At 51.9% G+C, this 20,156-nt stretch overlaps 2 protein-coding genes across 2 annotated transcripts in view; one reads left to right on the forward strand and one right to left on the reverse strand.

The window, feature by feature from the left end:
• DAO (D-amino acid oxidase) lies at positions 1 to 11,798 on the reverse strand. The gene is made up of 11 exons (XM_087705438.1): positions 11,777 to 11,798; positions 5,781 to 5,985; positions 5,197 to 5,311; positions 3,979 to 4,055; positions 3,771 to 3,836; positions 2,846 to 2,900; positions 2,515 to 2,619; positions 1,878 to 1,960; positions 1,377 to 1,494; positions 1,112 to 1,210; positions 1 to 1,012 (listed from the first exon to the last, which is right to left on the reverse strand). The coding sequence occupies exons 1-11, from the start codon at positions 11,784 to 11,786 to the stop codon at positions 881 to 883; spliced, it is 1,065 nt and encodes a 354-aa protein (XP_087561564.1). The 5' UTR covers positions 11,787 to 11,798; the 3' UTR covers positions 1 to 880.
• Positions 9,227 to 20,156, forward strand: part of SSH1 (slingshot protein phosphatase 1) — a 26,521-nt gene continuing 15,591 nt past the window's right edge. The window contains 2 exon segments of the mRNA XM_087705437.1: positions 9,227 to 9,392; positions 10,648 to 10,688. Of these exon segments, the coding sequence (XP_087561563.1) occupies positions 9,324 to 9,392; positions 10,648 to 10,688 (110 nt within the window). The 5' untranslated portion in view covers positions 9,227 to 9,323.

The following is a 20,156-nucleotide window of genomic DNA, read 5'->3' on the forward strand; positions in this document are numbered from 1 at the left end:
TCCAGGTGGAAAGCTTTGAGGTTTATCTGCACTTAGATTTGGGAATCCATGCAATTGTTGATCTTACAAATTTTTCCATCTGCAGCTTCCCATGGTTGTTCCATCAACATTTGGGACATTTTTTGGGGGGTACCAAAAACCTAAATCAAGTTGGAAGAAAAGAGGGAATGGCTTCACAAATCTTGGAACACCTCACCTATCCCAAACGGTTGTCTCATTGGTTCCACCACAAATCCGCGGTAGACTAAACGCGCTCGACGAAAGCGCGTACGTGACGTCATCACAGCGCGACGAAAACGGCACGCTGTGAGCGGTAAATTTAAAATTAAAGCGAAAACCTTACCCTAACCCCCCCAAACCTAACCCTAACCCTAACCCTAACCCTAACCCTTAACCTAACTCTAAACCTAACCCTTAACCTAACCCTAAACCTAACCCTAAACCTAACCCTAAGCCTAACCCCTAAACCTAACCCTTAACCTAACCCTAAACCTAACCCTAAACCTAATCCTTAACCTAACCCTAAACCTAACGCTAACCCTTAACCTAACCCTAACCCTAACCCTAACCCTTACCTTTATGTGAATCGGCTTGCTTTAATTTTATTTTAATTTTAATTTAATTTATTTTTAATTTTATTTGTCGCGCTGCTGATGACGTCACGTACGCGCTTTAATCGGGCACGCTTTAGTGGACCGCGGTTTTGATGGGTCACGGTCTCATTTACTTTGTATATGCAGCCAAAGTGGGGGCTCCCGTTATAAATACTCTTAAGGAACCAGACCCCCAAATTTGACAAAATTAGCTCCCCTTTGTAAGACAGAAGGGGGGGGGGAGTTAGACCTACACACAGAAGGGGTTCCGATACCTTTGCCCTTGTTCAGAGATGTGCGCGAGGAGGCTTGGTCAACTTCTGGCTTTCTAAGATCTTCCCGAAGAGTTTGGCTGCTTCCATGGCACACCCCCAGTGAATGGTGAGGCCAAACCCTCCGTGGCCGTAATTGTGAATCACCTGAAAGAGAAAGGGAATTTCAAAGCACAGGCGCCGATGATGAGATGCGAGACTCGGAATCTGTCTGCCGGAATCCTTTTCATTCAGAAAAACAGCTACCTCGGATCGGAGCGCCCCGTGACGAACGGTCTCGTGTTCCAGCCGGACTGCCGGGCGTGAAGGGCGCAAACCGCTCCATTCTTCGACCACCTTGGCTTCCTGGAAGAATGACATTCAGCAGCTTATTCTCAGAGGCCCCAAGGCTTCCGCAGGCTATGGGGCACTGAACACCCCCGGATGTTCCTGCCACAGGGACTTCCTTCTCTGTCCAGGGAAAGGGGGAGAACGCAGGTGCCTTGGCCCCGTCTTGGAGAAGCTGATCTACCTGGAGGCTGGGCATCAACGTGCAGCATCCGTCCCAGATTTTCTTCCGGTCCTCTGCGTTGTTCTCCGTACTCCAGTTCCCCAGCTGAAATATCCCCCCCAGGGTCACCGTGCGGCTCCTGCAAAGAACGGAGGAAAGAGGAGCAGCCAGTCCTGAAGGATTTTGAAATCAGGACCTGCCACCCCCCTCCCCACTCGATCTCTCATCCTCCAGGTGGGTTAGATTGCATCTCTCCTCCTGCATGGTGACCCTGCATGCATCCTGAGCCCCCGTGGTCCCAGTCCCACCCCCTGGAAGCCCCCAAGTGAGAGGCAGCTTCCCTTCTCACAGAAGGACACCAGCAGAAGAGGGCAGGAACCTCCCTTCAATCTTAAGGACACCGGATTACCGGATTCCAATAGAAGGCCTGATCCCAGGAGATGCAGCTGGGATGTCTCTTGACGTCCCACTTAGTTGGATCCACCTTGATCATTCTGCCACGCTCCACCGCCTTTTCCTTACCCGGGGATGATGTAGGGCTCCCTGTAGATCCCAGCGTCAACGTCATGGGTGACGATGAAATGCTTCACCCAGGGGGCCTCGACCTAGAGATCCAGAATAAGCAGGAAGGTCAGGGAGGAGCCAGATGGGGAGCTGGTGCACCGTGCCAGCACACGGCCCGAAGAAATGATTCCTCTGCTTTCTCCTGGCCTGTTGGGACAAGCAGCTGGTCACCACAAAGGCTATATCTATTTATTTAAATGACTGTCCATCTCTATCCGGCCGAGTTGGCGCAGTGGTTAGGGTGCAGCACTGCAGGCCACTTCAGCTGACTGTTATCTGCAGTTCAGCGGTTCTAATCTCACCGGCTCAGGGTTGACTCAGCCTTCCATCCTTCCGAGGTGGGTGAAATGAGGACCCGGATTGTTGTTGGGGCAATGTGCTGACTCTGTAAACTGCTTAGAGAGGGCTGAAAGCCCTATGAAGCGGAATATAAGTCTAACTGCTATTGCTAAACAGCACCTGCCTCTCCCTCCCTGCTTGTCTCCAGAGGGCCTTCTGGGAAGGTTGAGACCGGCCCTTCCTCAACGTCCCACTACTAGGCCAAGTCCCAGCTTCCCTCCACCGGCGCTGTGGTCCCAGCTCCCCCAGGCCTCACCTTGATGATCTGTCCTCGGCCTGGACGCAGCTCAGGGTCAGTCTGTAGCTCTCCGGCACGAATCCCGGTACAATTGACCACCACGTCCACCCCTTCAGCGGTCAGCTAACCGAAGAGAACCAAGTGGGTTGATTCTCCATCTTGTTTTGGAGGAATAAAAGACCCCTCCCCCCTCTGCCTGTCCAGAGTGGCGTTTCCCAAACTGAAGTCCACACATCTCCAAGCTGGGCAAGTTGAGAAACTCTGGCCTAGAGTGACCTTGGTGCCCTCCGGGTGTTCCAGATTCCAATTTCCACCCTTCTGGGCCAGCTCTACGTCCATCCCGACTCACCTCCTGGAAGGACTTGATTTTCCGATGGAAGAATTGGACCTTCCGCGAGGTCAACCTTTGGAGAGCAATGGAGGGTTGTCAGAAGGAGAATTTGGACAGACATCCCCGTTGGCTCTGGGGTTTGGGGACTAAATGGGACAACAGGGCTCGAAGGCAACTGTTCTTCCTTTTCTCCATCCACAACTAGTTTCTTCACGATATTAGCACCTCTGACTATGGAAGGTTGAGGCCAGCCAGTCATCATTAGCTGAACGACAAGGCTTCCAATTTGTCTATCAAGGCCACCATGTGGACTAAAGATTTAATCCAAGGATCCAACCAGCTTTCCCAGCCATCCACTGCCACCACGAGAGTAAAATCCAAACTACCGTATTTTACAGAGTATAAGACGGACCTTTCCCCCCCCCTCAAAAGAGGGTAAAAATCTAGGTGCATCTTATACACTGAATACAGCACTTCTGGCCTACCAAAATCCCGCCACCTTCACAAAAATGGTTGTGCAGAGAGTTTGGGAGGCCTGCAAAGTACTCCTGGGGCCTGGGGAGGGCAAAAAAACAAGCAAAAAATGGCCTGTTTTTGCCCCCCCCCCCCAGAGCACTCTACAAGCCTCCCAAAGCCTCTGCATGCCCTTTTTTTGCAAAAAACAAAATGGCCATTTTTGCTAGGTTTTGTCCCCTCTGCCTCCAGGAGCATTTTGGAGGCCTCTCAGACTCTCTGCATGCCCCGTTTTTCACAAAAAAATGAGGTGTGCAGAGGGTTTGGGAGGCCTGCAGAATGCAAAATCTTTTTTTTTTTTAAATTTACCTCTTCAAAATCATGGTGCATCTTATACTCCAGTGCGTCTTATAGTCCGAAAAACACGGTGCCTAAAACTCAAAAGAGAGTTCCACACGTAGAGAGCAAGAAAAAGAAGACTCATACGTACTGGTTGGTAAGCCAGGTGAGATAGATTTTGCCCTCCAAGATCAGGGCCGTGTTGAACCAGCCGAAGCTGAAATTAGGGAAAAAGAAGAACAACAACAACAAAAAAAAAAATAGGGATGCAAATTCTGGGAGTTGAACTCCACCCATCTTCGAAGAGCCAAGGTTGAGAAAGACAGGTGCCCAGTGCAAGAGGGGAGGCCGCCTAATACCTGTAGCCTGGGAACAGCTCAAGCTCCCTCTGGGACAGTTCCCTGAGTCCCAAGACAATATGTTTCCATGATGGATCCTGCAGGGGAAAGACACCGAGGTAAGACGAGGGAGGAAAAGAATCTTACACAAACGCAAATAAGTTAAGTCTTGAACCAGAAGTCTTGGCAACGCGGCCCCACCATCAAGAAGTCCCTGGCGGCAACGCTCCCGAATGTATTTTCCCACCAGTTGGAAACCTCTTTGCTCCTTGCGTCACAAGGTGGGAAGGAAGAAGGGATCGGGAATCCTCAAAAGCAAAACTCCAGGTGAGTCCCTTCCAAAGAGGAACCAGCTTGCCCTGAGGAAATAGCTCAGGTGTTTCTAATAGCAATAGCAATAGTAGACTTATATACCGCTTCATAGGGCTTTCAGCCCTCTCTAAGCGGTTTACAGAGTCAGCATATCGCCCCCAACAACAATCCGGGTCCTCATTTCACCCACCTCGGAAGGATGGAAGGCTGAGTCAACCTTGAGCCGGTGAGATTAGAACTGCTGAACTGCAGATAACAGTCAGCTGAAGTGGCCTGCAATACTGCACCCTAACCACTGCGCCACCTCGGCTCTAGATAGATAGATAGATAAGAGATATGGATGGATAGATAGATAGATAGATAGATAGATAGATAGATAGATAGATAGATAGATAGATAGATAGGATAGAAAGATAGATAGATAGATAGATAGATAGATAGATAGATAGATAGATAGCAATAGCAGTTAGACTTATATACCGCTTCATAGAGCTTTCAGCCCTCTCTAAGCGGTTTACAGAGTCAGCATATTGCCCCCAACAATCTGATAGATAGATAGATAGATAGATAGATAGATAGATAGATAGATAGATAGACAGACAGACATATAGAGATAGATAGATAGATAGATAGATAGATAGATAGATAGATAGATAGATAGATAGATAGCAATAGCAATAGCAATAGCAATAGCAGTTAGACTTATATACACCGCTTCATAGGGCTTTCAACCTTTACAGAGTCAGCATATTGCCCCCAACAACAATCCAGGTCCTCATTTCACCCACCTCGGAAGGAGGGAAGGCTGAGTCAACCCTGAGCCGGTGAGATTTGAACAGCCGAAACTGCAGCTAGCAGTCAGCTGAAGTGGCCTGCAGTACTGCACCCTAACCACTGCGCCCCCTCGGCTCTAAGCCAGCCACTTACGGGAACCGGTCGTGTGAAGAGGTTGTATCCGGAGATCAGAAACAGCCCCATCTCCTTGGCTTCCGGTGAATTGACATGTCGGAGCAGATAATCAAAAGTCTCTTTGTTCCAGATCCTGCAGAGGATCAAACAAGAGAGGACGAGGCGACATTGCAAGGGAAAAACTTTTGGCGGGTAGAAAAGTTGCGGAAAGGCATGGCTGAGATGTATTTGGGGCAATGGTTTCAGAGGAGGAGCCACGTGTGAACGTCGCCACACATTCTCCTCCATCAGTAGATTGGTTGTAAAAAAATTTAACCAGGGCAAAAAGGCGGGGGGGGGGGGGGGAGGGAACCTACCTTGTTTATGGTTCCCTTCACATTTAACCCACTGAACACTTGACTTTCCACCGAGGAATCCTTGCAAAACAAGGCTTTGACCCTCTGCCCCTTGGAGATGGAGGGACTTCAACTCCCAGAATTCCTTAGCCAGCATGGTCAGAGGGGCGGGGGGTGAGGCTTCAGCCCCTGGTCACCTGAAAGGCACAGGGGGGGGGAAACTCCTCATCCGGCCCTTCCCAAGGGGAGCCGGGCGTTGGCTCTTACGTTTCCTGCGTGTTCCCTTTGTCGTCCAGGTAGGGCTGCCAAAGGCCAGCGGCGCCACTGCTGGTCGTGCCGGGGCAGAATTCATCCGCGTAGATCTCCACCTGCAGCGGCTGCCCAGCGGAGTGATATCGGTCGTGGATGCAAAGGGCTGTGGACAGACCCATCACCCCAGCCCCAATCACGGCGACACGCATGGCCAAGAACTCTGGAAGGGGCACAACGGGAGAATGTTGTGTTTTTAATTATGTATTGTCTTATATGTTAAAAGTTTGTCTTTTTCCCCCCTTCCCTTTTTAAGTTGTGAGCCGCCCTGAGTCCCCCCAGGGAAAAGGGCGGCATATAAATAAACTCAATACCAATACCAATACCCTCTTGCACCCCTTAAAAGCAACAAATCTCAAAGGAAAATACCATTTTTCTTTTCTCTTCTGGGGGTGCAAAATGGGCCCTGGGCATTTATGCATTTATTTATTTTTTGCCCCTCGGATGTCTCCAGCCTTCCCCCCCCCCCCCCCAACTGCTGCAAATCAGTCCCTCCAGTGAAACCTTGGTGTCCATGCCAGGCCAGGGGGCAGAATTCTGGGCTGGGGCGATTCCCCCTGGACACAGCCGGTTGCCCACTCCTGCTCTACGCTTTCAGGGGGAGGAAGACCCCACCCGGCAGTTCCCCCCCCCCTTCAACACACGCTCTTTCTGTAACGATTTGCAATCAATGCAAAAGATTGAAACTCTTTTTAAGAACTGCCAAACCTCACTTGGGGGAAAAAAAAGCTGGACTTCAACCTCTCAGTCCAGCAGGCCAGCTCCCCCCCCCTCTCTCTGCAAAATCTCCAGAGTCTATTTTCTGCAAGACCACAACCCCCAGGTAGCTACATTTCCCCTCCCCTCCCGAACTGCTTTGTCCTAATTTCAATCTCACAGCCCCAAAGAGAAAGGGAACCTTCTCACCGTGGCAGTTTCACAGGCCCACGACAGTCCTCTCACACAAGCTGTTTTGCAGGAAGAAAACTGGGAGCGAGGAGTTGATGCCTTGGCCAAAGGTTCTTCCAGCAGGGGAACGAGGCCGTAAGGTGGAGCTTAGATGTCTCCTGTGCCAAGGAACTTTTTTTTGGGGGGGGGGGGCGAGAGAAGCGAGGCGTAACTCAAGAGGCCCTGGCCAGGCCCACCAGAGGCGGCTTTCCTGATCAGGAGTGACCTCTTGCGTCCAGCAACTTCTCTGCACAAAAGTGTCCTCAAGGCGGACAGTAGGGAAGTCAGGATGGAGAGGAGAAAGGAGAGGAATAGGAAAGGCAGAAGAAGGGGGGAAGGATAAAGAGGAGGAAGAGAAAGAAGAGAAGGGAAAGAAGGTGGGAAGAAAGAAGGAGAGGAGAAAGAGAAGAAACTGGGGGAGGAAGGAGGGAGGGAAGAGGAGAGGGTAGTAAAGAGGGAAAGAGGGAGGGAAAGAAAGAGAGAAGGAGAGTTGAAAGGAAGGAAGGAAGGAAGGAGGAAAGGAGGGAGATTAAGAGAAAAGAAAGGAGGGGGGAAAGAGGAAGGGAAGGAGGGAAGGTATGTGAGAAGGAGGGGGGGACCGGGGGAGGGAAAGGAGGGGGAAGGAAAGGAGGAAAGGAGAAAAGAAAGGAGGGAAGGCAGGGGAGAAGGAAGTAAGGGGGGGAGGGAAGAAAAGGGTATGGAAAAGAAGAAATGAGGGAAGAGAAGAGGGAGGGAAGGAATAAGATACCTAACCTTTGATGTTTATAATGATTTGATAGTATGGGAATATCTCGAAATGTAGTTGGATTGTTTTTTACAAGTTATGGATGTTGTATTTTCTTTTTACCAATAAAATCTTTTTAAAAATTTTTTTTTTTTAAAAAAAGTGTCCTCAAGGCAAAGGGAAGCGAACGAATCAAGTTCTTACTCGGTGTGTCACCGTCCATTGGTTGGTCTGATGTGACCATTGCTGGACTCTCTTTGAGCCGAGATGGACAGGAATGTTCAGAGCTCAGCTAACTTCCTTCCGTCCCGTCCGGAGCACCTCGGTTTACAACTGTAAGACGAAAAGAAGGATTCTTCTAGAAAGTTCTGTCGGGACACCCTACAAGACGCTCTGCAAACTCAAGTCAGAATTGGCCAGGCTTCCGTATCTAGCAAACGTTCCTTTCCCCCAGGCCCTGCCTATCATCCGGTCAATTTCCTCCCACGAATCTTGAATCGATGCTCTCATATCCAGTGAATACTCCCCAATAATTATCTCCCCCCCCCAACTTCTCATCTGCACCTCATTTACATCTGGGGAAATTCCCCCAAGATCTTCCTTGTGCCTCTCCTGTTGCTCCAAAGAACAGAGGCTCCAATGGCAATCTGGAGCCAGATTATGTGGATTATGGGCACTATTGTTCCTTCCTTTCCTTACCCTGCTGAGTGCCCTCCTTCTGGAGATGGGGGCTGCTGGGGAAATTCCCCACCTTCCCCCTATTTCTTGCAAACGCCTCCTGCGCAGCTGTGGGGACAATCCCCCCCATGGGAGAACTGCAGAGACCCCCTATTTTGAAGTCAAGAATTTAGGGAGCTGTCAGCACCCTGGAAAGGGGGAACCAGTCGCCTGCCTTCTACCTCCACCAAGCATGGGGGGGGGGGGGGGAGAGACAGGACTGAGGGCATTTCTCCTGAAACCAAGAGGGAAATAAGCCCACTGGGGCCTTCCTTCCTTCCTCTTCTCCTTCTCTTCTTCCATTTCCTTCCTTCTCCTTCCCCTTCCTTCCTTCCCCTTCTTTTTCCTTCCTTCCTCTTCTTCTCTTCTTCCAGTTCCTTCTCTTTCTCCATCCCCTTCCTTCCCCCTTCTTTTTCCTTCCTTCCTCTTCTCCTTCTCTTTTTCAATCCCCTTTTTTCCTTCCCCCTTTTTTCTTCCATCCTTCCTTCCTCTTCTCCTCTTCTTCCATTTCTTCCTTCCCCTTCTTTTTTCATTCCTTCCTCCCTCCCTTCCTCTTCCTTCCTTCCTCTTATCTTTCTCTTTTTCCGCCCCTCCTTCTTTCCTTCCTTCCCCTTTTTTGCTTCCATCCTTCCTTCCTCTTCTCCCATTTCTTCCTTCCCCTTCTCTTTTTTCATTCCCTCCGTCCCTCCCTTCCTTTTCTTTTTCCTTCCTTCCTTCCCTTCCTTCCTTCCCTTCCTTCCTCTTCTCTTTTTCCTTCCTTTCTTCCTTCCTTCCTCTTCTCCTTATCTTCTTCCATTTCTTCCTTCCCCTTCTCTTTTTTCATTTCTTCCCTCCCTTCCTCTTCCTTTCCCTCCCTCCCTCCCTCCCTCCCTCCCTTCCTTCCTTCCTTCCTTCCTTCCTTCCTTCCTTCCTTCCTTCCTTCCTCTTTTCCTTCCTTCCTTGGGGAGCAATGCGGGGCCATCGGCGGCAGGACCGGCTGGGGCTGCCCGCTGCTGCTGCTCCTCCTCCTCCTCGGCGGGTGCGGGGCGAGCCCTTTCCGGCGGCCCCCGGGCGCGAGGCGGCTTCCTTCGCCGCCCGGCAGGCTCCTCCCCGGCCGGCCTGGCTGCCGCCCGCGCTCCGCCGCCGCTCCGGCCATGGCGCTGGTCACCCTGCAGCGCTCGCCCACGCCCAGCGCCGCCTCCTCCTCGGCCAGCGCCAGCGAGGTGAGACCCCCGGCCCACCCACCCCCTCGCCCCCTCCCCTGGGACGCCCCCGCCCCCCCCGCCCCCCCCGCAGCCCCGGAAGCCCCCCCGGGTCCCCTCTGCCCCCCCCAGCTCAAGCCGGGACCCTCTGCGGCCCCCCTGGCCGCCCCCTGCCCCCCCTCCCCTCCTGGGAGCTCGCAGGGAGGGCAGCGGAGATTGCGACCCCCCCCCACTCAGACAGCCGCCCCTTTAAGGGATGGGGGGGGTCTGGTTCCCACGGAAAACTCCCGCGGGGGAGGGGATGGAGCGGGCTTCTGGGGGCGCCGGTGGGGCTGGGGGGGGGCAGGATCTGCCCCCGGGGAGCTCAGCACAGGGAAAGAGCAGGGATTCCGCCTGCCTTGAAGTGAGAGGAGCGGGTGGGCTTCTAACTCCGACCCTTCCTGCTCTGGCTAGGAATTTGGGGCGCTGGGGGGCAAGGAGGGGCGTGTGGGGGGGGGGTCTGCCGTTGGGAAAGTTGGGATTAAAATCAGGTGGGAGCTAGGAAGGGCCAGCTTTGCTGGGTGGGCTCTGCCCGCTTGGGGGTGGGGGTTAGAGGGGCTCCCTGCAGGCAGCTTGGGGGTGAGGGGCTCTGGATGGGGATGGGAGGGGGGGCCTCTCCCCCCTTTATTCCCAAACCCTTCTGGTGACTTTGCTCCCATATTCCAAAGGCTTCCTTACTTTGTGACCTTTCGTGATTCGGGAGCTGAAAAGAAAACCGTTTAAATCGCCCTCTGACCTTTCTCTGCCCATCACCAAAAAGGGGGTGGGGAATAAACATACCCAGGGCTCCAAGGAGGCCGAGGCCGGGCACGGTTGCCCCAAATGGAGAGTTTTAGCCTCGGAGACGGGCAGGATCCCTTCTGCAGATCAATGCCAGCCTTTATTTTTAATGCATGGGGAAATGATGACCGCAGGAGCCGAGAGCCGGACGGGTTTGGCCTTTCCCCAGCAGTGCCAAGCTGGCTGGGGATGATGGGAGACGTGGGGCCCCTTTACTGGGGGAGCAAGGGGACCAGGCTTGTAGCGGGCCCCGTTAAATCCCGCTGGATGGCCTTAAGCTGCCCCGTCTGCCTAGCCTACCTTCCAGGGGGGGTCTTCAGTGTTTCTCCAAGCCCTCAGAAGGTAGGTGCCACCCCCCCACCCCCCAAGAAATACGTCCTTCGTTGCAGCTCTTTGGAAGTGTGGCTGAGATTGTGCTGGGCTTAATTCTTGCTTCCCCCCTCCCCTCCCCCAACAGCTGGACGTTGGCAGCGATGAGGAACGCAAACTCAACCTAAGGTAGGCACAGACCATTCCCCTCCCTTCACCCGCCTGGCATCGCTTGGGAGGGGGCCACACGCATGGATTAGCCAGTCCTCGCCCCCGTCTTCCTTGCAAACCTTGGGGGTGCTGTTTTCGGCCACAGCCATCAGGTTCTCCCAACAGCTTGGCTAGCTCACGTTTAGAGGTGCAGGACTACATCGGGGGGGGGGGGCTGGCTTAGCACTCCCCGCGTGCTCAGATTCTGTGCTAACCCCCCCCCCCCAGGCTTTTTTTGGAGAGGGATGGCAGAAAATTTCGTGGAAAAGAATTGCATTTTCAGAAGAAGAATCAAGTTCCTTTGTAAAAATCTTCCTGGGTTTGGGGGATACAGTTTGAGTCCTGTTGGCTATTCTGCACTGTTTTTACAACCTCGGTTTGTCGGTGTGTGTTTGTGTGTGTGTGGGGGGGGGGGGCTATTGTCGCCTATATGTAACAGCAGTGGATTTATTTGCACTTTAAAAGCGGCCCGAAGTGGAAGAGAGGGATAGTTTAAAAGGACTTCAGGCGAATCCCCAGGAGGGGAATTCAGGGCTCCAACATTCCTCACAGCCAGGCCGTCCAAGGGGCTAAAGTTTAGCAATAGCAGTTAGACTTATATACCGCTTCATAGGGCTTTCAGCCCTCTCTAAGCGGTTTACAGAGTCAGCATATTGCCCCCAACAATCCATAGATAGATAGATAGATAGATAGATAGATAGATAGATAGATAGATAGATAGATAGATAGATAGATAGATAGATAGCAAAAGCAGTTAGACTTATATACCGCTTCATAGGGCTTTCAGCCCTCTCTAAGCGGTTTTACAGAGTCAGCATATCACCCCCAACAACAATCCGGGTCCTCATTTCACCCACCTCAGAAGGATGGAAGGCTGAGCCAACCTTGAGCCGGTGAGATTTGAACCGCCGAACTGCAGATAACAGTCAGCTGAAGTGGCCTGCAGTACTGCACCCTAACCACTGCATCACCTCGGTTTGACCTTGCAAATGGAGTGCAGCCTTGGGGAGGGGGGGGCGCCAACATTGCCCCCATGCAGCGAGTCCTGTCTGCTCACCCGCACTTACCTGCTGACATCCATTCAAAGATCAGCTGCCCATCTCTGCCAGGGGAAGGGATAGGGCAGCAGATTGGCACCGGCTCTCATCTAGATGGCATCTGTGCTTCCATGGAAGCCGCTGGTCCTTCTTCAGATCTTCTGTCCACCAGCCTGATGGTCGGGGACGGTGGTGTCCCGCCTGAAGCTGCACTGCCAGCCGGCCGCTGTTCTCTTAATCCAAAGGGTGGATTGGTGTGTTGTTGTCCCTTTCGGCCCACGGAGGGCGCTCTCGTTCCACCTCTGCCAGCCGGTTCTGGGTTTTGCGTGACACAGTTTCCTCCAGACATTTTGCAGGGACCGAAGCGTCGGCCTGGGCGGCTTCTAGCAAGCAGCCAAACTGACCCCAAAGAGGCAGCTCTTTGCAAAGCCCACCGCTCCGAGGGCAGGCCCAAAAGCAGACCCCCTCCCCCAGGATGGGAGCTGGGAGGAGAAGCCGCCCGTTGTCCATAAATGCTGGTTTCGTAGCCCCCCCCTCCGGGGCGGAAAGGCTTACCCTCGAGAGGGAGCAAAACCAGGATTAAAATACGGTCCATGGACGCCCTCAGAAGCCGAAAGTTAAACTGCAAAAAGATTCTCGCTGGGGGCTGTTTGTGGCCTTAGCCCCGAGCCTTTCCTGCCCACGTTTCGCCCCCTGGTTTCTGAGGGTTTCCCTGCAGGAAGCCCACAAGACCCCTATCTGAGTTGCCAGCTGGTTCCCAGGCCACCGTCCCCCCCCCCACATGACCCACCAAGGTGCCTCCCCGTTGTGGTGAAGCCGCAACCCTGCAACCTGGCCAGGATGTGAGTCAGCATCCTGTTTTTGAACCGGTGGGCAGAGTCCGTAGCTTCCCCCTCCAGCAGGGTCCCCCTCGCTGGCTTCATCCACCGGGCAAGGACCAACTGGAGCCTCTGGGAGTGGCCGTCCAGGGCCTCCGGGTGCCCCCTCGATGGATGTCCAGCAGACCCGGGCGGCAGGCCCTCCTTCCTTCCCCCCCCACCCCCACCGCCGTTGGGAAGCCCGGCCTGCCCTTGCCTTGCAAAGAGTTAATGCTGTGCCCCCCCCCCCCCCCCCGAGGCTGAATCTAATTTCCTAAACAATTTGGGGGGCTTCCTCTCCTGGTCGATCTCGCTGGGCGAATTCTCCGGTCTGCATCCTGTTTTCAGCCAGTTTAATCTGGATTGTAGCAGGGGGTAGGTCAGCTGTGAAGGGCCCAGTTGGATGGACAGAGGGGGGTGGGTCAGCTGCTCCCCCAGATCTCCTCGTCTGGGCTTGGGAGGGGAGGGGGGATTTCTCTTGGGTGCTGGACCAGCCAGCCAGTGCAGGTAAAGGCAGAAACACCTGTCCCCAAGGATGCTAAAGGCAAATATCGGTGCTTAGGAAGTGAGCCCTCTGATGCTGAACGGAGCTTCATATGGGCCACTCCAGCACCCATCATCCAGGGCAAACTCTGCTAATGGTCCCTTTGGTAGGGGAGAGGTCTCATTGGGGTCTCTAGAGATTCAGGCTGGGCCTTGGAATCAGGTGCCGATGCCCCCAGGACACTCCACCTGCAGAGGCATAACTGGGGGGGGGGTCAGCACTCTCGTGTTCATATTTCAGGGCACGGCCTCTGCTAGGGAGGGGGGGGAAGGCTGGCCCTCCCCTCCTGCTCGCATTCATTATCGGCAAGGCTTTTATCGCGAGGGTGGCTGTGGGGGGGAGGCATTGGGCCCTCCTTCCCTTAAACCGGGGTCCTTACTTGCATTGCAATGACCCTCCTGGAAAACAACCTCCTTTGTGTTTCTCCCAAGCCCGTTGCACGATGGGAAATGGGGGATTAATCCCCCCTCCCCACCCCCCTTCGCCCGTCCCCTGGACCGGTCCCAACAGCAGGCCTGACCCCACGAGGGTTGCAATGGGGATAAAGTGGATCCCAAAATCCCCCAGGCCTGCCTCGACCGCCCTGCTTCTTTCTGCCGAGACATTTGGGGGTCCCTCAATAGATTTCTTCTCTCTTCCTCCCCCCCCCTTGCCCCCAAAAACCTTACCCCGAAAGAGACTTTTGCATCAGTCGTGCGAGTGACCCGTGGTCTCTGGAAAGGCGGCTTGGAATTTCTGGCAGCGAAGGCGGCCCACGCCTCGCCAGCCACACAATGGCCCCTCACAAAGAGCTTTTGTTGGTGCAGCTCTGCAGCCACGGGCAGCCAGGGAAGCTCTCCAGCCCCACAGCTCTCTCTCCCCCCTTCAGCCCTCCTGGCCATTCGGCCAAGCGGCACAGTGGGGGTTGGGCTTCCCCCGGGGACCAACAGGGCCTCCAGGAGAGCCCACCGCTCTGCTCCTCTTCAGGGTCCCTCATCCTTGGGTTCCACCACAAATGCACGCACAACAAAAGCGCGCCTGACTAAACCGCAGTGTCTAAAGCGCGGTGACAAAATCGCGCGACGAATGAGCGACAAATTAGCCCTAAAGCGCGCCGACAAAAGCGCGCCGACATAAGCGCTCTGTAACGTAACCCTAAACCTACCCCTAAACCTTACCTTAACTTAAATCGCGCTTCTGTCGGCGCGCTGTTGTCGGCGCGCTTTTGACATCGCGGTTTTAGCGCCGCGGTGTTGTCGGCGCGCTTATGACGTTAGCGCTTTTATCGGGTCACACATCTTTGGACGGTCAGCCAAAGTTTGGACCTTCTCAGAGCTAACCATAATTCCTGAGCCCGTTGAATCGCTTCTGGAAGAGCCAAGCGGTGGCCCTGGCAGGGCGCTTCTGAACAGGATGGACTTCTTCATGGATCAACTCTTCCTTATGGATTGACTGGTTTGTGCCAGAGCCTTTGCAGGGGGAGCCCCGGAAGGGGAGCGGCCAAGAGAAGGACCTTCCTATGGTTGAAGGTGGTGCTGAGAGAGATCTTGAATCTTAGAAATGCCATGTTGAAGACGCTGTGTGTTTTTTTTCCTTTGGGAATGTAGAATTTTGGAAGGTCTCAAGGCCTGAAAACTCGCAAGGGTCTCGGCGCTGAAAGTTGATGGCAGGGCTGTCGAGGAGCCCCTAACAAGCAGGGTCTGGAAACCTGCGGGAGGGCTGTACAGAATGTGGCCTCCCCCCCCCCACCCTCAACCTGAGAACCCCCCAACTTTTTTCTGAAAGAAGCAGAGACTCGACCAACAACCTGCCATAATAAGCCTTTGAGAGCCAGCCCTGCGATTCCATTCCCGTGGCTCCCATTTCCTTCTGCGGCTCCAGTTAGATACGGCTTCTCTTGCTTCCTCGGCTGGGGCAGAGGTCCTGAGCACTCTCCAAACGGTTGAGGGACAGGAGAGGACTTTGCTCATCTCCATATTAGTCTGAAATGCATTGAGAGGAGTAGAACCAGTCCGTTATTCTGTTCTGTTCTGAACTCATTGGCTGCTCCTGAGGCATGTGAGTACTTCAGAGGGTACCAGAACACTTTGGGTGCCCCGTTTTCCATTCTCTTCCCGAATGCTTTCATAGATGTCCATCTATGGGAGGAGGAAAACCTGCTTTGGGGGTGAGGGGGGGTCTCACTTTCTCCTCCCAGACCAGCATTTAAAATGAAGGTGGTCCATTAAGTTTCAAGTTTATTAGAATTTGTATGCCGCCCACTCCCAGGGGACTCTGGGCGGCTCACAACAGACAAGAAACATTTAAATTTAAACATAAAAAATAAAAAATACAGTATTAAAATTCACATCACCCATTCCATCTAGGCGGGGCTGGATATCAATCAACAGCCCCAGGCCTGCCGGAACAACCAGGTCTTGACGGCTTTACGGAAGGCCGAGAGAGTGGGAAGGGTCCGGATCTCTGCGGGTAGTTCGTTCCACAGGGCCGGCGCAGCAACAGAGAAGGCCCTCCCCCGGGGAGTCGCCAGCCGGCATTGTCCGGTTGACGGCACCCGGAGGAGGCCCAACCTGTGCGATCTTGTTGGTCGTTGGGAGGTAAGTGGCATTACTAACCTTTTGGTTGAGGAGTAGTGAGTTCTGACCCAGATTTCACCCCTCTGCCCTTCCAGTATACTGGGGCAACAACTGCCATCTTCCTTGCCTGTGTAAGGGCCCAGGAAGTCCCCATGGAAAAGCCTCGTAGGATAGGTGGTCTCCAAGCTGCCTCCTCTCCACTTGCCTGCCTCTCAAATGCTGCCCACTGAAATCGGAGCCTAATCAGGTTGCCCAGGGATGGCCTACCTCTCCCAGGATCCCCTCCTGCAAGGCCCGAGGTGGGTGGTGAGGAATGCCAGCCCTTCGTCTCTTGGGCTGACCCCCCGTGACTCTCCCAAGGGCAGCCCCAGGGAATCTGTCCTGCTGAGGAAGCAGCTTCACGGAGCTGCGCAGGGAGCCGAGGCTGTGGGAGGGGAAGGGAGCATTGCTCGGTTCCCCCTTTCCTTGTGAAAGCCCACTTTCATCGGGGTGGAGGAGGGCAGGTCCTCGCGCTTGTTTGGGGCCAAGAAGATGTGGTGGGAAGGGGGGGCGGGGCTCCATAAAAGTCCCCCATTCCCGAGAGACGTGGAGACCCCTCCCTCCTCCTCCGCCCAGAAGGAGCGCTTGGTCTTTTCCATCCCCACCCAGGAATGTCGAGAAGCTCCACGCAATGAAGACTTGGTTATGAACCTTTCTGGCTTTGCTACCTTCTGCCTGTCCTTTGGGGCCACACGATGTTTCGGCTGCTTAAGGAAACCCCATCCCAGGCCGTACGTATGCGCCTCCTTCCTGCTCCTGCAGCTTTGCTAGGCCTTCAGAAGGTCTGGAGGCTTCATTCTTGGTGGGCGAGCCGTGTTGTCCCACGAAGGCTCCTCAGCCGTGTTTGCTCCAACTGAGCTGGTGGGAATTCAGCGGCAGATACGGTTGAGTTAGGCTGCTGTTTACCAACCGGCCGAGGTACAAAGCATATTTGGGTGGATGGTTTTTTTCTCTTGATGGGGCTCAAGTTGTGGAGAGGACATTGTGGTTGATTGCTGAGGTCACCCCTGAAGGACCGACGGGGAGTGAATGCCCCTTTTCTTACACTTCTTGTTGCTAAGAAGTCCTTTGTCCGATGGGTTGAGTCCTCGGCCACCGAAGGAAGCTGTGGGAGGGGGCTTTTCTTCGGTTGCGTTGATGGCTGTGGGATAATCTCACTTGAGCCTGATGGTGCCGTAGTCAGGATTATGGGCAGTTAGTCATACCTCTCTTTGATCATAAACAGGAATTGTGTGCCGTTGTTCTCTGAATGGCAGGAAATGTCAGGAAAGGTGTCCTTTGTGACTTCACACTGTTTTCTTTTGCCTGTTTTCTTGGACTTCCCATCAGTGTCACCCATTGGACGTTGACCCCAATGTCCATTCCCAGCCTGGGGCTGCGGATCAAGTCTCGCTGGACATTTGATGTTCAGGACTCTTAATCCGATACAAGGCTTGGTCAATTAGCTGCCAGCCTTGTGAGGGGTTTTGTTCTCCGGGGGGGAAATGCAGTCTTGATGGGATCTCGCACCGATTCAGCCAGTCACGTTGTCAGGTGGGAGTAGCAGCTCCTGGGGTGGGTGGGTGGAGGGTGGGTGAGACCCTTTCTGGGCTGTCTTTGATCAGGTGAGTGTGGAGATCCTCCTTTCTAGTACGGTACTATGGTATCCGGAATGTTTCATGGGCAAATTGCGCATTTTGTCCTGGTTCTTTCTCTGTAAAATAGACTTATTTCTAAATTGGGCTCCAAAGATGGCAGACTGACCATATTTGATTGTTGTTGTTTTTTATACACATAAACACATCAACAGAACACATAAACACATTAACAAAAATAACCACATAACTTAAAAACAACATAGGAACAAGAAGTTCCATCGTAAATCATACAGCAGTTCCGAATTGGTTTCTTTGCAGTTAGTGTTTTCCCTTCTATACATTTCTATCTTGCGTTCATAATCTCCTTGTTCGTTATCCATTTGTATGTACATTTCTTTATTTATTTGTACTTAGCTACTTAGGACCAAATATTATTTACCTATATTGTGCTTTATATTTTTACTGTCATTCATTCTCTTACATACATTTATAGGTATACATTCACATAGTTATTCTTTTTCTTTGCCATTCTTATATTATTATTATTCCATTTAAAAGGTTATAAGGTATAATTTGGAATGTATTGTTTACCATCCTTCACACCTGCTATGACACCACCTTATTTTCTCTTTCTTTTCTTTTCTCCCCCCCTTCCTTCTCTACTTCCTTCCTTCCTCTTCTCCTTCCCCTTCTTCCTTCCCTTACTTCTCCCCTACTCCTACCCTCTTGTCTTCTCCTTCCTGCCCTCTCCCCTTCTCTTTCTCTCTCTTCCTCCCTCCTCTCCTTCTCTTTCTCTCCCACCCACCTCTCACTACCCCTTTCTTCTTCCCCTACCTCTCCTCCACATCTCACCTTATTTTCTCTTTCTTTTATTTTCTCCCTCCCTTCCTTCTCTACTTCCTTCCTTCCTCCTCTCCTTCCCCTTCTTCCCTCCCTTACCTCTCCCCTACTCCTACCCTCTGGAGGGAGGGTGGGAAGGAAAAGAAAGAGGGTAGAAGTAGGGGAGAAGGAAGGGAAGGAAGAAGGGGAAGGAGAGGAGGAAGGGAGGAAGTAGAGAAGGAAGGGAGGGAAACAAGAAAAGAGAGAGAAAATAAGGTGAGATGTGGAGGAGAGGTAGGGGAAGAAGAAAGAGGTAAGGAGAGGTGGGTGGGAGGGAGAGAAAGAGAAGGAGAGGAGGGAGGAAGAGAGAAAAAGAGACCGACCATATTTGAATGAAAGTGAAAATCCGGACACTCAGGCTGGCTGGGGAATTCTGGGAGTTAAAGTTCTCAAGTCTTAAAAGTTGCTAAGCTTGGACCCCCTTGCTGTAAAGAATTGGACAAATATCCTCCAAATTATTCTTCGTTGCTCTCAGTCGTCATTAGGTTTCCTGTCCTGGCCTGAAACGGTGTTTATCTAACCTTCAAAAGGCAGAATGGCTCACTCGCCTGCAGTTTTTCTGAGAGCAGCCTTAGAAAACAGACCGAAGAAGCCCACTCCCATCAAATCCTGGCTGAGAGGTTGGTGTGGGAGATGTTTCTAGCGCAGGGGTCTCCAACCTTGGCAACTTTAAGACTTGTGGACTTCAACTCCCAGCGTTGCTGGCTGGGGAATTCTAAGAGTTGGAAGGCCACAAGGTTGGAGACCCCAGTTCTAGGGAATTCCTCCAGGTTGGATCCAACTTCTCCCCGCCTCGGAGCCCAGACCAGAAGGCTCTTTATAAATCCCCACGTGAAAATGGAGCCACACGTACTGAGAGGGACAAACTTTAAAATATATATACAGGGTGGGGCATAACCTTTTCCTAGGGGGTCACAGCAAGATCGACAGCAGTTTACAACTTCCGCGACACCTCATTTTAAAGCCCATAAAAAACTGAATTGAATGAGCTATTAAATGTTAAATTTGCTTTAAGAATGGCTGGAAAATTCGATTCGGAAATGCAAATGCGACTCAGCAATTGTTAAAAGAAAACAATGTCGAATTTTGGGGCAATGACGTCTGGCCGGGAAATTCGCCAGATCTCAATCCGGCAGAGAACATTGGGGCCATAATTAAGGATTAAGGATGAAGTGGAAGCTCTGATGATTCAGGAGCAAGGTCAAAATCGATATTCGGTTGAAACTTTGAGAATGAATTTGGAAACTGTGTTGAAAAATCTGGAAAATCGAACGGAACTGTTTGAAGATTTGTTGTGTTCTTATCCACCTCGTTTGAATGCTGTTCGAAGGGCTAATGGTGGTCATACTGACTATTAAATCGTGTCAATAAACTCAGTTTTTGATGGGCTTTCGAATGGTGTATGAATTATTTGTGTTGTTATTACAAGTGTTGCTGTGACCCCCTAGGAAAAGGTTATGCCCCGCCCTGTATGTATGTATGTATGTATGTATGTATGTATGTATGTGTATATGTATATGTATATGTATATGTGTATATATATATATATATATGTATATGTATATGTATATGTATATGTATATGTATATGTATATGTATATGTATATGTATATGTATATGTATATGTATATGTATATGTATATGTATATATATATATATATATATATATATATATATATATATATATATATATATATATATATATATATATATATATATATATATATATATATATATATATATATATATATATATCATATTGGTACGTAACCTCCCTTGTGGAATTGGATAAACCCAGAGTCATTATGCATTTCTGTTTGAAGGTTCTCATCTTTTTCCTCCCAAACGCTTCTCGGAGCAGACCGACATCTAACCCCGATGGAAAATTACACCGTCCGCTTCTGACGGGAACCCAGACGCCTTTCTGAAACCGTTTGCTAGCAGAGAAGCCTCCTCCTC

Source organism: Thamnophis sirtalis, unplaced genomic scaffold, assembly GCF_051295495.1.
Source record: "Thamnophis sirtalis isolate CommonGarterSnake01/CBP01778 unplaced genomic scaffold, rThaSir2_p1.2 scaffold_2, whole genome shotgun sequence".
Taxonomy (NCBI): Eukaryota; Metazoa; Chordata; class Lepidosauria; order Squamata; family Natricidae; genus Thamnophis; species Thamnophis sirtalis.